Here is a 16,367-nt window from a genome sequence, read left to right as displayed (position 1 = left end):
CATATAATATTAATTTCAGAGATGTGGAAACTGGGCACAGCAAGGTGAAACAACTCTTGCCCAGCTTCATGCACATACAAGGCTTGTTTCCTGTGCTTTGAATGTAAAAGTCTGCTTCCTCTTGTACATAAAGACTGCAGATTCTGCTAAGACAATTCATATTACCAAATTGCATGTTTTATGTAAGAAGCTTTTTCAAAGCCCGTTCTCAAATTTTTTATAGATGTTTGCAGAAACTTGATCTGATGTAGGAGAGGCAATCAGATTACATGCACTTATGCTGGTGTCCCACACACCAGCTCATTCAGGCATATAGAAGGGTTTATATAGTTGTAAATTGCTGTGTGTAGCTAAAGGCAACTTGTTGTTTGACAAAATGAGCAACTTTGTTGCAAGGATTCCCTTTATAAAGATAAATATTTTGATAAATCTTCCTGATTCTGGTCTTTCAAACATGGCACAACATTCTTTCCTGTTCAGAATATTTGCCTGCCTGTTTAATTCAGATAAATGCTTTTGCTGTTATTTGTAATTTATCTGTTAATAATGCAGTGTTATCATCTGCTAGTGCTGCTGTCATGTTGATATTATCTCTGCAGCTCTCTGCTGCAGATATATAGTTGCATGTATTATGTTGCTGTAATCCTTTTCTCTCACTTTAAACAGACAGGAATCACTACATCTCATGCAAAGTTTTGTGACATTTGCAGACTGAACTTCTACATAATTCTGTTTTAGGTAGTCCATTGGCAAAGTCCACACATGCATGCCTACTTCCCAGCTCTAACTTCCTGGCCTTCGCTCCTTGGAGATATGTTGGCTGATGCAATTAACTGCTTGGGATTCACATGGGTAAATGTTCTGGGGCTATTTTAGACATTCCTCTCCTGTGTGTAACATGCAAGAGCAGGTCTTAGTCATTCTTTCTTGTGCTCTGAGTCAGTATAATTATTTGTTTTAAACAATTGTATGTTGTTGCATAAATGAAAATTGTCACTTAAAAAAAAACCAATCCAAAAGAACATATAAGAACAAGCATTACCTAGTAGTAAGAGGCGAATGAAGAAAATATACTAGAAATGTCTGTTTTCAAATTCTTTGCATATCACACTGAGCACTGTTCCTTGTCATCTAGTCTCAGTGCCAAAACTCTTACACAAGCAGTGTAAGCAATAGAGCAGCCACCATCCATGACTGCAGGCTAGATTGGGCTCCATTCCAGTTCTCTTGCTCCTTTGAGAGAGAACACACTTCCTATTTTTCCTCTTGTGAAAATAATTGTTTGGTATCCTGGGCCAGAATATCTGTGTATTTTGTATCCTCCTGCAGCAGCTACAGAGCTCTACTTGCTTATAACTCTGCACACTGCAGAAGTTTCTGAAGCCAGTGTTTCTACAGTGCCAAAGTTGCCCAGATTTTTAGATGTGTGTCTCTGTGTAAGAAAGCAGAAGCCCATAAATCTGCAAGAAACTGGTTGGTGTGGTCTCCATGTAGCTGTATCAGATTAGCTCATTGCCTCTCTCAGCTCTCAGTTGGATGAGAGATCAGTGCCCAGGGTGAACTACAGCCTGATTCTCCTTTTTCAATTTTTTCTAGGCCTCCAGCCCAGCCTGTACAGAACTGGAAATGAATGTGATGGATTGGTTGGCTAAAATGCTGGGCCTTCCAGATAAATTCCTGCACCACCATCCCGACAGTGTGGGTGGAGGAGTACTACAGGTAGGGGAGATTAGAGATGGCTTTATCAATGTTTGTTTTCAAGTGAATTTCTCTCTGGGTGATAAGCTTTCCTAGAGACAAAACCAACAAAATTTTCTATATGACTCTGAATCCAAATTTGGCATTATTTTCCCAAATTTTAGTATTAAATGTGGTAGATTATAGAATAAAACTGCTATTGCTTTTAGTGCTGTGTTATGAACAAACAGCAGGTATTCTTGTGGTCTTTTAAAGAATAAATGAGTCAGATTTCATTTCTTTAATCTGTTTCTGATCTTTCACATCACCATATTTGCACTAAAATGATTCTTACATAATTAGAGAAGGAATCCTTGTCACTATCCTTCTGACACACTCCTTAGCCACACAAGAAGTTACTTTTCCTTTTTCTCATGTCTACATTTTGTCTCTGAGAGGTGCAAGGTCAAGGCCTGAACTGTTACCTCCTTCCAGAAGACATAAGCAAGAGTTCCCTGGAATCAGTGCTGCATCTTTGTTATTATAAGGGGCTTTGATCATGTTTGTAATTTTATGGGAAATACTATGTTTTATTTGTAGAACAAAAGGAAAATGTGGTTTATTTACTCCCCAGAACTCAGTTCTGCACGTTAAAATATACAGCAGTTAAAGGGCTTTGTTTTGTGCTGCTGGCCCAGAGAGCTGCTCATCAGCTAATGACTCTCCACTGCGTCAGAGAAAAGCAGGAGTAGCAATAAAAGAGGGGGTGGGCACTGGGCACTTCACTGATTTCAGCAGATCCCTAGCAAAATAGCAATGAAGTAGCAGTTGCAGTAAATGAGCAATGTCTTTGCAGAGCACTGTGAGTGAATCAACCTTGGTTGCACTGCTGGCAGCAAGGAAGAACAAAATTCTGGAGCTGAAGGTTTCTGAGCCGGACACTGATGAGTCCTTGCTCAATTCTCGCCTCGTCGCTTACGCTTCTGATCAAGTAGGTTCTTATGGTTCCAAGGAAGACCAATTGCTTCTGTTGTCTCACTCAGCCTTTGCCATGTGAAGTCACATTTCTGTACCACAACACAGGAATGTCTCACAAGTGTGGACCAGTTCCCCTGCTGCTGCTTTCTGCAGATGTGGAAACTGAATCAGTGTGAGGCGAGGTTTTTAGGGTCTTGGCAGTCCTCAAGAGATTGTTTCACATGACTGAGTTCTGCATTTCCTTCCTGTTTTTCACAAAGCCTTGATCCAGGAACTATGTGCTGAGCTCATGCTGCTTCATCTCGTGTTTCTTCCCAGCCTCCTTCCCCTCAGAGACAGGCATGCTCAAGGCACTGTTACCTGAATGCTGTTCCTGGCTGTGGGCTCCACTGTTGGCTTTTGCCAGCAAACTGGTTCTGTCCTTGGCCTCCTGAACTGAGCAGTACATTCCCCTGGGAAAACTACCACAGGAGAGACACTCATGCTCATTCTCTCTTAGTCTAACTAAAAGGACTGTATCTTCTAAGGTGTTTTGCTCTATCCAGAAGTAAACACACTTCAGGGGATTTATCTTCTTATGGCAGGGAGGAGGGAATAAACTGAGGTTGATTCATTTCTAGGGGATCCTTTAAGAGCTGAGTTTTGATAAATGTCCCTCCAAACCCAAGATGAGGATGCCTATGATTATATTTTAGAAACCAGTACCCAAGTAAATGAAGCATTCTTTGGAATTACAGGGTACAGTTTCTTACAGTTACTCACAAAGAAGATGCTTTCAGACTTGTATGAAAAGGGATTACAATAAGGTTGTTATCTCTGTATTTCTTGCCACCACTGTCTTTAATAAAGCCATAATTTATCACAGCTGTTCAGCTTCAGAGCTTGAATTCTTACTGTTTTTCTTATTTTAAAGGCACATTCCTCTGTAGAAAAGGCTGGCTTGATTTCTCTTGTGAAGATAAAATTTCTGCCTGTGGATGAGAACTTTTCCCTCAGAGGTGAAACTTTGAAGAAAGCCATTGCAGAAGACAGAAAGAAAGGCCTAGTGCCAGTCTTTGTATGTTCAACTTTCTGGTTGGGGTATTGACATAGGGTTATATTCTTGATGTCAACATGAAATTACATATAAAAAATTTCTTATTGTGTTGAAATACATTAGCTGAAGATTCAAATGTATACAGGAATTTCTATTTTATTAAATAAAATGTTTTTATGTTTTGACTGCCTGCAATAAACTGCCCACTTTTAAAGCGCTGCATCCATGTATTAAAAGAAGCCAAATCCATTATAACAGATTTTTTTTTCCTAGGTTTGTGCAACTTTGGGAACAACTGGTGTCTGTGCTTTTGACAATCTCTCAGAACTGGGTCCAGTTTGTAAGTGTCTTTTTTTTTCCCCCGATTTTTCTCTATGAAAGTATCTAGAGGATACTCTAGTATCTAGAAGATACTCTTAGATTTTTCATGCCAAAATGAAGGAGAGCTGAGTTTCAGACATGTCTTAGGGATGGCTGAAGTCAGTACAAGACTGCAGTGATTTCTGTAAGATTAAATTAGGATGCTAAAATACATTCTATTCGAGATAGATGAAATTTGCCAGCTGATAAATCTTTAATGTGGTTATTCAGGAAATACAGACTGTGTGGTACTGTTGTAGGATGGACCCATTAATACTTAATCTAGCAAAGGAGTTTTGAAGGTAGATTCTGGTAGGACATCCTCTGGATCAATCAGTATCACAGGTAAATTTGACATGGTTGCAAAGTCTATTCTAGCATAAATTCTGACCAGTAACTGCTGAAGACCAGAGGAGCTTTCTCTTATGGGCCAGAATGTGGCTTCTATTTCTGGGTCCTTTTTTGCTTGCCACTATATCTTTATTTTGTGCAGCTGAGGGGTACTGGGGAATTTCACTTAGTGAAAGGGCAGGTGAGAGAAATCAAATGTTAAAAAGACTCAGCCACATAAAATATAGAATAGTGAATTTTCTTACAGAGTCCATGTGGTTTCAGCATTATCCTATATTTTAGCATTATGGATCCACACTTTTAGAATAAAACTAGATTGTCAATTGCTTGTCAGCCTCCTCCAAAACACTGCACCTGGTTTGCAGAGAGGAGAGATTAGCATGCACTTCGATTCCCTATGTCCCTTACATAACAACAATCTCAATTCCAACAGGTGATTCTGAGGGACTCTGGCTTCATATTGATGCTGCATATGCAGGAACAGCATTTGTATGTCCTGAATTTCGGTTGTTTTTGGATGGAATTGAATATGCAGATTCCTTTACTTTTAATCCTTCTAAGTGGATGATGGTCCATTTTGACTGCACTGGATTTTGGTGAGTATAGTCAAAACACAAACAACACCAAAAGGATAACATGCAAATTGCAAAGTTTTTCTCTGCACTTTGCTAAATCTATTTCCTTCTACAATCCATAGGGTTAAAGATAAACACAAGTTGCATCAAACCTTCAGTGTTAACCCTGTCTACCTCAGACATGCCAATTCAGGAGCTGCAATTGACTTCATGGTAAGTTATCATTTAAGCTGATATTTTGTATTGCCTGTAAAATTTTCAATCAGACTGTGAAATTCCTCTCACATTCTGGAGTATGCTTATCTTATAGCTGGTCTTACTATGTAAACCAAATTATACTGAGAACCTAATGCAGAGAAAATAGCAGAACTTTGCAGTAAGCCCTGGTTATGAAGATTAATTATAAAATTGCTTTCAGATTGAAGTACTTAAGATTTTTACACAGGTGCACATCCAGCCTTGCCTTTCTAATGCAAAGGGTCATTTCTGTTTATTGTGTTGCTGAAGTAATTCCTACTGATGCCATTTTGGCTGGATTTCTTGTATCTCTGATATGTAATAAAAGAGAGAAAGGAGTAAGCAATGGAAAAGCCATGCTCTGAAACAGCAGGAGAATGAATTACATTTTTTCTTCAGAGTAAGGTATTCATAGGCGAGCTAAGAGGCATTTCACTGCAGATACATCTTACAGCAGATTTCAGTACAGTAATACAAAGGAATATTCACTGCCAATTATTTCTGCTATGATCTCACCCTAGTCCTGAAAAGATAATTGTTTTCTTGAAATCAATAGTGCTTTTCACTAGAGGGGAGAGAGGGAGGGATGGAAAAAAGGCTATTGAGTCCCTCTTGTGGTGAAATTGGATTCTGCACGTCATTGTGCAGCTTCCCCGAAATATTCCTTTACACGTTTTCTCACTCTTTTCCTTGGAGTAGGTGTTACTTCGTCTGGAACTGCCTACCCCAGTATCAAATCTTGCTGTTTATAATTGATTTGGAAAAATGTTCAGGAAATTACAGGAGCTGAAGTGAGCACTAGTCAGTCCTAAAGTGTAAATGGCCACATCTTAAATTGATTATGCTCTTAAATGCAAAAGGTTGTTGTTATAAGCTGGCAATTAATTTAAAATTCTAAGCATATCTAAGACATAAATTAAGGGGAATAGCCAAAATCTTATTTTTGCAAATAATTGAAAAATATGGGGACACAGTGTTTCTTTGATGTTTCCTAGGCTTAGCAGATTTTCAGTAACATGACACTATTTATCTCAAGAGAGGTCTCTGACCTGAGTCTGAAGCAGGAAATGTAGCACTGGAAGGAGAACTCTCCTTTTTGTTGTTTCTGCACTCACTGATGCACTGTTCTGTTTTCACAGCACTGGCAAATTCCACTGAGTCGCCGATTTCGTTCTCTGAAGCTGTGGTTTGTGCTTCGTTCCTTTGGGGTGAAAAAGCTTCAGGCTCATGTCAGACAGGTGTGTGAGTTACCAGTGTGTTATGTTCAGTTCTTGGTGGGTGAGATTAGTACACTCAGAGATGCAGAGATGAGGAATCCTCTCACACTCAAAGCTTGCATGTGAATTCTAAATGCCTGCTGGTTTTACTCTAAAATAATCTGTAAAGATTGACTGTGTAGCCAAAAATCTCCTGTCCCCCCTTCTTGACAGCACTGGAGAATGGAAAGGGACTTGATCACTGCCTTCTGCACTTTACTGAGCCATAATCTGGAGAAGCTTTCTTTGAGGTCAAGTGGCAGCTGTTTGGGGCAGGCTGTGATGAATAACTGAACCCACCACTATGAAAATGTACAGGCTTAAGTCTCTGATGGAGTGTAAATAGGAGGGGTCACATTGTGGATCAATGGTTGCTGCAAAAGGACTCTCATATGAGAAGGCACATTCTCTTTTCAAACCTCCTATGGAAAATCTCAGTGTATAGGCCAGTTACTCATGTTCATTGTCAAGGCTTTGGGCAAATAGAGACAGACTTTAAAATTCTTAGCTTTGATGTCATTTTTCTGTTTGCTCTTATTCATGCATTGGAGTGATGTGTTTTAGTAAGGAAAGGAATTCCTTTTAACTACCCAGTTTAGCATCTTACAAGTGGGTTTGTGACAAACAGATAACTTTTTTTTCCCCTTAATTGTAGGGTACTGAAACAGCCAAATTCTTTGAATCCTTGGTTAAAAGTGACCCACTCTTTGAAATTCCTGCCAAGAGACATCTTGGGCTGGTTGTATTTCGCCTAAAGGTAAAGATTGGCCCCTTTGCACTTCCCTTTGGAATGAACTGACCACAGCTGACCTCTCCCCAGACATTAATAACTGTGAATATACTTCCAAGTAAGAATTTGTGATTGCAATTCTGAGATATGTTTGGATGTCACTGGAAATTCTAACTATACTATTTTTTTTATTATTCATATTTAAAACAGGGTCCCAACTGGCTGACAGAAAAACTCCTGAAAGAGCTGAGCAGTTCTGGCAGGCTCTTCCTCATTCCAGCAACCATCCATGACAAGTTCATCATTCGCTTCACTGTGACATCTCAGTTCACAACCAGGGAAGATATTCTGCAGGATTGGAGCATCATTCAACACACTGCAGCCCAAATCATCAGCCAGAGTTATGGGTTGCACTGCATCAATTCTGGTGATGGGGCAGGAATCCCCACTACAATAGTTCAGCCTACTTCTGATGCCATTAGCAATGTTCCTCAGCTTTACTTAGATGGAGGGAAATACAAAACACCTTCCAGAAAAACAGTAGTACAGCCTAAGAAATTATCAGTAAGTGCCAGTAAGTGTGGGATTAGTCAACAGGTGAAAGGTCAAGAGGATCCTCTGGATGACTGTTTTCCAGAAGATGTCCAAAATGTTACCAAACATAAGTTAACCTCTTTTTTATTCAGTTATTTATCTGTACAAGGCAAGAAAAAGACAGCACGTTCCCTTAGCTGCACCAGTGTGCCAGTGACTGGTAATCTGGAGCAATGTAACCCCAAAGCAGCAGCCACTGACAAGAAGGAGTCTTGTGCAAATGCCAGAGTTCTTTCCAGGCTGCCTGAAGACATGATGATGTTCAAAAAAGGTGCCTTCAAAAAACTAATTAAATTCTACAGTGTCCCAAGTTTCCCAGAGTGTAGCATTCAGTGTGGCCTTCAGCTGCCTTGTTGCCCTCTGCAGGCCATTGTTTAACAAGTAAGAGAGCTTGGTCCTTAGAAAGAGAACCAAAGTTTGCTTATTCACACGCAATACTACATGTTCTTTTGCTCAAAATGTAAGCTGTGGCAATGACCACTGAGAAAATGCCTGTGCTTTTACTGGTGAAAACCTCATGTATTTATAGATTAAAATATCAAATAAATCTTATAGGCCTATAACATGAAACCTTCTGTTTTGTAGACTATGGTAAAGAAAGTACCAATTTCTACCTTACCAGTGCTGGTAATGGCCCCAGAGTATGCCGGCCCCAGGAGGTGATAAACAATCCAGGTCTCTATTTGCACCACTGGTTTTTGGTTTTGTGGTGGTTTTTCCTTTTCTTTTTTTTTGTTTTTTTTGGAGGAGGTGGGGGGGTTGATACCTTGACTTTAGATCTCTAGACTGATATGAGGATCCGTGTGTGCAGCCAATGCCAACATCAGTTTTGAACAGTGCAAAAAGAAGGATATAACCTCTCTAAGAGATTTTGCTGCAGCAGGGCAATTTTCCCAGAGTTAAACACAGCAGCCCTTCCAGTCCACCTGTTCTAATCAGCTAAGGGAGGCTTTGTGCAACCATGTTACAAAACGGTTGCCCTTGCAAAGCACCTGTGGCCTTTCTCAGCATTACCTAAGGTCTGTAAATCACAAATGCATGAGGAAAGGGAGGAGGAATGATATTTTCTTCTCTCTCATAACGAAGAACTAAAGGGGCATTATAATAAAGAGTCTTTATACGACAAACATTTTGCTACAAGAGACCAGTGATTTATGTATATAAAAAAACAGGGGGGAGAAACATCTATTAAGGAAAATTTAAATTTAGGAATAGTACAGTTGAGCCAGGAAACATGGTGATTGATGGACTTTATTCTGGGAAAGCACAGCTAGATGCTCAGTGCTTTCCTTGTAGCTGTTTCCAGACAGCTACAAGTCGCCCTACCTTGAAGGCAGTGCACTCAGACAGATGGATCTTCCCTCTGATCCAGAACAACTATTCCCAGGTTATATAAAAAATGAGCCTGGTTAATGTCTAGGCCCTTATACAAAATCAGCTAAGATGCAGGTGGAGTTGGAGTGGTTCTGCTTCATTAAGACAATCTCTTATTCACATGTTATTTCTGCTAAAAAATCAATGACTATGTTTCATATCACTTTTAATAGTGCTATTAAATCTTTCTGTTTACACAATAAAGCAATAAACACACAGTGAGGATGGCAGTCCCTTTGTGCTTAGTCTTAGATGTTTAAATTTATATTCAGCAATAGGAAGTACTGCCCTGAGTCAGACACTTGTAATTTATAAACATATCTAATGTGCTAGTGAGTAACAAAAGTGTGATAGAATTTTAGAAAATTATGGAAAGGCTTTTCCCCCACTTCTTGTCCTTTCTTCCACCTGTTTATTTTATTATGTAATTTAATAGTATTTTATTAGACACTAAGAATCTTTAAAAATATATATTGGCTTTTTAACTTGGAATACTTCCTTGAAAGGATTAGACTTTTCTGTCAGCAACAGACTAGAATGTGTATTTATGCAGAATAAGTATGTTGGCTCTATGTCTTTCGGGGAATACAGGGCAGAGGGCAATGCAGTAGATGGTAGAAGTCAAAGATGAACATGGAATACTGGAATTGCAAAACACTGTTTCAAGGAGTGATTAAAGAAAGAAATCTGAAGCATTGAACAAAGATAAATAATGTGCATAAATTGCAAGGAGACTGTGGACCTGATTCTCTGTCCTGACTTATGGTTATCATAAGGTGCTACAAAGACTGATTGATCCCTCTTTCCTTACTAAATTCTAACTGCAATTCTACTGCTGTGACATTCATTTTATGCAAAAATAGTTTTGAAATGAAGAACTGATATAATTGCAGTGATCCAAACCATCTATGAAGCACCTATGAGTAGTTACCCCATGCAAACAACAGCTTAAGTGCATCACTCTTTAAACACTCACGTTAACACTTTTACCTGGGGATCACCTGGCTTGGGTTAGGATATTTTGGCTACAAAACCCTCAAAACTCACACTACCCAAAACTCCATAGGTTTCTGGAGAACTGCTCCTTTTTGGTGTGCAGCTGACGTGCTCGCATAAGGTAAGTGTTTTCTCTATCCATTGTAACAGAATGTCAGTTAATGGATTGCCATCGCTCCCCTATGCAAAAGAATGATTAATTCAAGCCAAAAGCTCCTTTGTTTTCCTTGAAAAAAGTTAATGTTAGTATGCAGTGAGAGATTACAGACCTCATTAGCAAAGGTTTTTGTTGGGCTTCCCCCTTTCCCTTTAGGGTTAGATTTTCAGCAAACTGTAACAAATGTTCCCTGTTATTTAGTTAGCAAACAACAAGAAAAGTTGTTTAATGATGCCTGTGGCACACTGTGTAGCCTATGCAAATATCTAATGACCTGGCACCCTAGAGGTAAATAACCCCCAATAAACTTTTACTGAGATAAATAACCCTTCAATAAACTTTGAAATCCATATTTTATCATAGAGATAAGTTATTTTAATGACATTAAAAACTGTATTATTGAGTTCCGCATAGTTATTTCCTTAGTTACTCAGACAATCTTTAAGCAAACTCCAGGAATTTCACTCTTCTGACTGGACCTAGTGACCAGGGCTCAGTACTTGGTTCTAAACAGCCATTACTGTGAATAAGCATGGCTTTTCCTTTCTTACTTTTTAAAAAATAATTATTTTTCACTTTATATCTTGCTATGTGCCACTAAGGGGACAAATTCCTTCTCTCTTGTTCAGCCTTCTACTGCTTTCTTATGTCAAGTGTGATACTTTGAACACAAGGTGAGCAGATTCAGGTCATTCATCTGCCAGGAAACTTTTTCCCTGCAGACTTTCTTTCCCCTGCATGATAAATTCCCTTTGCTCCCTGCTCCCACACTGCTCCCAGGAGCCAGCCTGAGAAATTTAACTGGCTTATGTCTAGGATAAATTTGGACTATCACTAGACATTAGCATTTGGATAAATTAGAGGGATTTTACATTTCTCCTGTTTCAAACTGGTGCCATTTAGAATTTTTTAGAAGTTGCTGCACAGCTGTAAACACTACAGAACATTTTTGGAAGTTTTGTATGTGACAGCAACTGCCTGGGAAAAGTAGGAGAAATTAGTAGACCCTGTTAGCTAGGGTCACAGACAGTATTTCCAAAGCATTGCTGAACTTCCATAAGTAATTCCGGCTTCCTGCTCAGAGTGTGTAGCAGTTTTGTGCAATGGTCCTTCAATGGGCTTTCTGAAGAAGTTTTTCTGTGTAACCTTTTCTTCTTCAGTTACATCTCTGACTTTCTAACATGAGATGTGGCATCAGTCCTGTAACTTCAGTAGGGAGTTTCAATCAGCAGCCTGGAGAGCTGAAACCCTCAGGTTTATTGATTGTGAATGTGACATTTTGAAGGACCATTATCTGCCATCATTCAGGGCTAATTTGTTTAAAAACTTGTAAATCTTCACACATAAATACTTGGTTTGCTTACCAGCTTTTGCACAATATGTGCAAGGTTTTTCTAAGCTATTCCTTGACATAAACATTGTTCACTGTTCTCCAGCTACATGTTTCTCACAAAGGTTTTCAGCTCAAGGTTTTGCCAAGAGACAGAGACATCTTTCTGTGATCCACGAGATGCCACCAGAGGGCAACAAGTAACTGGAAGTTTGTGTTAAATTTGGATTCAGGCTCAATGAACAGTTAATTTAAAGAAAGGTACTTAGAGAGTATGGGAAAGCCCAGCGCTCCTCATGCTGGCTGCCATAGGATGCTCCAGGGTGCAGCATTTTCTGTGCAGGCAGCCTCTTCTCTTCTTTCTGTTTTGTTATGGTGAAACAGGAGCCTTCACTGTTCAAATCAGAATGCACCATTCCAGCCAGCTCAAGGGACAATAATCCCAGCACAAAGCAACACTTACCTAATTACTGATGAATGGCAGAGAGATGGGACTCAGACTGGTGGCTTCAGTGAACCTGTGTAACAGGTCAGCTGGGTTCGTTCTTTCTTTGTTTGCTTCACCTGACCATTCCCATGGAAAATCCCAGCTGGGTATTTTTCAGGATTGCTAAATTGAAGCCTTCAAGCTTCATTTTTCAGTTTCAAATGTCCTTCTGTCACCTTTTAAATTAATAGCTACTACAGTTTCTACTAAAGGTTTATTTGCAGATTTACCACAGTTTTTCTCTGAGGTTTCAATCAGATGAGACAGGTTGACCTGATCTAATTAATTGGTGCTGCCAAAAGGGGTTTCTGTTTCCCTGTCCTCCTTATGTGACTTTCTAGTTCCACTGCCTCCCTTGCTCCAGCTCTGATGCCCTTCTGACAGTTTAATGATGGATTCAGCTCACTAAGGCAGCAAAAACCTGTATTTTTGGGGTGAGTTCTCTGTTGAATCACTGAGTAGAACTGGCTTATTGAGGAGTCATATTAGTACCACTACCAGGATTAATACAAAGGAAGGAATAAGGAAACAATGAACTTAATCTCCCTTCCCTACATCTCAAATTCTTCTTCTGTTCCCTGCCCACTTTGGAAGGAGTGTAAAGTATCTATTAACCAAAATAACTTTTGTAAATGTAAGAACCAGGTTTGCAGTCTGTGCAGAGATAAATCAACAAATCTGCTCACAGCAGAGTTCAAGCCATTCCATTTTCCCCCTTGGTGCCTGGCAGAGGTTCAGGAGATGAAGGTCAGTACATACATGCTCTGGCACTACTGAAACTGTGCTTACACCAGCAGTTTATTGGTATTTTTCCATATCTTTCCCCACTTCTGAGAATGATGCTCACAAATCTGTAATGCATCAGGATTTCTAGGAGGTCAGCAAGGGGAGTTGACTTGCTGGTCCAGTTGCAGCTGATTTGACATCACTGGAATGCTTTGCAATCACCAACCTCGAAAAAAGTCTCCTTCTAAAGGAGCGAGCCACTCCTGTGAGTAGAATTTCCAAGGAAGTCTTGTCTAGTGGATTTACCAGGTCCCTCCTAAAATCTAGAAATTTAGATGTTACAGGGTGCCTTTACTTTGCTGCGCTCTGTTACAAGCTCTTTTATGTTCCTCTGTGTTAATGACATTGCTTTTGAATGATAAAATGGTGTAACTTGGCTGGGAATAAACAAGTCATGACTCATTAGACAAAGTCATATAGACAGTCCAGATTTGTGTGTTAAAAGTGGAGACAGACAGGCAATCTGCTACACTCCACAGAAGATGAGAGGTGTGTGACTAGGGTAGCACAAAATGACAATGCTATTACTGTGTATGCATTTACTAACTATGGATCTCAGCTACTCCATATCATGATTTGTAATTTAGCCCACTGGTCAGAGGATGGAATCTTTGTTACTGTGGTGGTTTCTAGGCTACTGAAGCTAAAATTCTTCAACTATTTTAGATTGAGTGGAGAGCTTAGATTTAGCTCTCTGCTCTTTTATGACTGGCTAAAGAAATTCTAGGTGAAGCTGAGTCACAGTGAGACTCATCTTTCTGTTGCAGAGGTGTTAGAAGCAACTGCTATGAAATTCTAGCAAAAAATTTTAATATTCATCAGTGACCTGTGAGAAATTCCTGGTGCTGGATGGTAACTAAATTATTGGCACTGAGCCCATCCTCATCTTTCTTGAATAGACATGGTTGGGATTCATCAAAACAGATGTGCTCTCCAGGATCAGAGGAGGGAGCTGTCAAAGCTCAGGAATTATCTCCTTCTTGTAGAGAGCCTACTAAAGGAGCCTTTCTCAATTCTCTTTCATGAAGAGAATGAAAATGCTTCCATCTCATTAATAGATTTTGAATTCTGTTGGTTCATCCCAGACACACAGTGAAACTCATTCCAGAGCTACACCAGCAGAGTTAGCTCAGAGTTCAGTCAGCTGGGTTAGTACAGGTCAGCAAGCTCTTTGCTCTCTTGGCTGCTGAGAAATTACCTGTCAAGAACTGGAGTGACCATGGAGACAAGAAAGGGTAAGGATTAAGCAGAAAGCTTAGCTGAGAATTTTAAAGTATTCTTTTCCACCAAATTTTGACTTTGCCATTTTTTCTTCATTTATGATGGAAGAGTAATTGACATCCTTGTGTCCAAATGCAGTGTTGCTTTTTTTAACCACTCACTTAAGCTTGACTCAGATTCAGCATAAAACTCTCCGTGAATTTATTAAATCCTCTGAAGGAGACACTCAAATGAAATATATATGTATAATTTGTTGCTATCCTACTATCAAGGCAAGATTATACTCAGCACACTTTTCAAAGGCAGTGCAGTATGAGCAATGTTCACAGCTGCTGCCAGCAGCAGCATCAAATGACAGGGTGTGCTTATCAAAGAACAGCGATTTCCTAGAAAGAGGGGTGGAGGAAGAGGCTTTGCTCTCACAGCCTGATTGCCTGGCAGCAGCAAAGTGAATAGACAAGCTCTGCCATCAGGTTTAGTGCAAGGGTACTTCAGCCTCTTTCACATGAACAAACCCCTTCAAATTATGAGAGCAGTAGCTTGCTTACAGTTGCCACTCACACAATGGCTAAATGAGCCAGAATTTGTATAATGTGATATGGCTGCAATTCTAACTAGTGTGAGTGAGCAGAAAACTGAATGCAGTTGTTATTTCAGGGGCACAGCAAATCTATAGTAACAATTTCTATAAATATTCTTCAAGAAAGATGTGAAGCAGTTTTCAAATTTTAAGTGCTTACGTACAACAGGCTGCATTGCACTACCATAAATTTGAGATTAAAGAAATTTCAAATGTCCTGGAGCCATGAAGTTCACTTGGCAACCCTAAGAGAAAGTATTGTCACAGTACTGACCCTAGAAAATGCTGGCAGATCATGTTACCGTATGCATGGAAATACTGGGCTGAAGGAAATCTATCCCACCAAGTGATGTGCCTCTTGCTGCAAGAACCTCCAGCATTTTTCAGTAGTCAGCACTGCACTGCCTCTGAAAATGACAGAGTGTAAAATGTCAGGGATTATGGCCACCAAATTCTTTGCCTTCATAGAACTTCATTCAGCTCTGTCACCTTTCTATAATAGAAATGTGACATCTAAAATTAAAACAGGTATTTATATGTATGCTGAAACTCATCTTTATATGCACATACAGTGCAGCTAATCAGAATGTTGATTTCTGCAAACTCAGGGAGGAAAAGAAATTAATTATTAAGTCAGTCATTTCTTTGATGTAACACAGTTTATGATTGGCCAGAAGGACAGTGGAAACTCTTATCTTCCTGAAATTAGGTGGATTCAGTCAACAAGGACTATTTTATTTGCTCAAAGTCCCAAACTGATGATGCCTGTATTTGATGTTAAGGAATAAAAAGATGTAAACAAACAAACAACAAGTAACTGCTAAAGGAGATAAATGCGTGTTTTATTCCAGTGATCCAGAAGATGGTCAAGTGAGGACAGAAGTGTAGTGACACCTCTAGAGTGCACTGTGGGTGGTTAGGGTTGTCTGGGGGTCAGAAAGGCTGGGAGGGAAATGTTATTTACCACAAGTCAAGGCTTCATGGTCAGACTGCAAATGCGTTAGTGAGGAAAATGAAAAAAAAAATCTGCTTTGATTTTACTTAGGTGACGATTGGCTTGTGTCCATGAGGAGCTACCCCTAAAAAAGGAAGAGAGACCTATGAGATAGGGGAAAGAATGTTTCCACTAAAAATAATTCTGAGCAGAACAAATGCAACCCAGAAAAAAATTTAAAAAATGTTAGAGCATTTAGCAAAAACTTGTTGAAGTGATGGTGAGGACTCTATAAAGCATCAGACCTATGTAGTAAGTGGGGAAAGAAGTGCTGTGCAGAGTCAGAAAAACTATGTAAACTGAGTTGATAAAGAATGATTCAAAGGTCCAAAACTAGCTGATAAGTTGAAAAGGACAGAAAAGGAAGCAAGACCTTTGGATTTAGCCACAAGCCAATCATTAATTTTTTTAGGTCAATGTGAGTAGAGTGACCTTAGCAAAATCAACTGAATCAAAAAGCAAGAATTTGAGCAGAACTAGCATAAACTTCATGGGAGTTTTTGTATTTTTTTTTAAGTAGGTGACAAAAAATGGTAACTAGGCATTAAAAAATTCAAGAAAATTTCTTTCTGAAACTTGAAAAAATAATCCTGGTGTACTTTTTGGTGCAAGAATAGTGGCTGATGTAATTATGTTACAAATGAGTCC

The 16,367-nt window shown here is 39.4% G+C and overlaps 1 protein-coding gene across 1 annotated transcript in view; it reads left to right on the top strand.

The window, feature by feature from the left end:
• Positions 1-8,351, top strand: part of HDC (histidine decarboxylase) — an 8,777-nt gene extending 426 nt beyond the window's left edge. Inside the window, exons 2-11 of the mRNA XM_014306507.1 lie at positions 739-852; positions 1,597-1,719; positions 2,534-2,668; positions 3,569-3,712; positions 3,965-4,031; positions 4,836-4,998; positions 5,100-5,190; positions 6,354-6,452; positions 7,126-7,227; positions 7,411-8,351. Coding sequence (XP_014161982.1) covers positions 739-852; positions 1,597-1,719; positions 2,534-2,668; positions 3,569-3,712; positions 3,965-4,031; positions 4,836-4,998; positions 5,100-5,190; positions 6,354-6,452; positions 7,126-7,227; positions 7,411-8,172 — 1,800 coding nt within the window. The 3' untranslated portion in view covers positions 8,173-8,351. The remainder of the gene's footprint in view (positions 1-738; positions 853-1,596; positions 1,720-2,533; positions 2,669-3,568; positions 3,713-3,964; positions 4,032-4,835; positions 4,999-5,099; positions 5,191-6,353; positions 6,453-7,125; positions 7,228-7,410) is intronic.
• The last annotated feature ends 8,016 nt before the right edge of the window (positions 8,352-16,367 follow it).

The sequence above is a fragment of the Geospiza fortis genome, unplaced genomic scaffold (assembly GCF_000277835.1).
Source record: "Geospiza fortis unplaced genomic scaffold, GeoFor_1.0 scaffold171, whole genome shotgun sequence".
Taxonomy (NCBI): domain Eukaryota; kingdom Metazoa; phylum Chordata; class Aves; order Passeriformes; family Thraupidae; genus Geospiza; species Geospiza fortis.
This window is presented reverse-complemented; position numbering and strand designations above follow the sequence as displayed.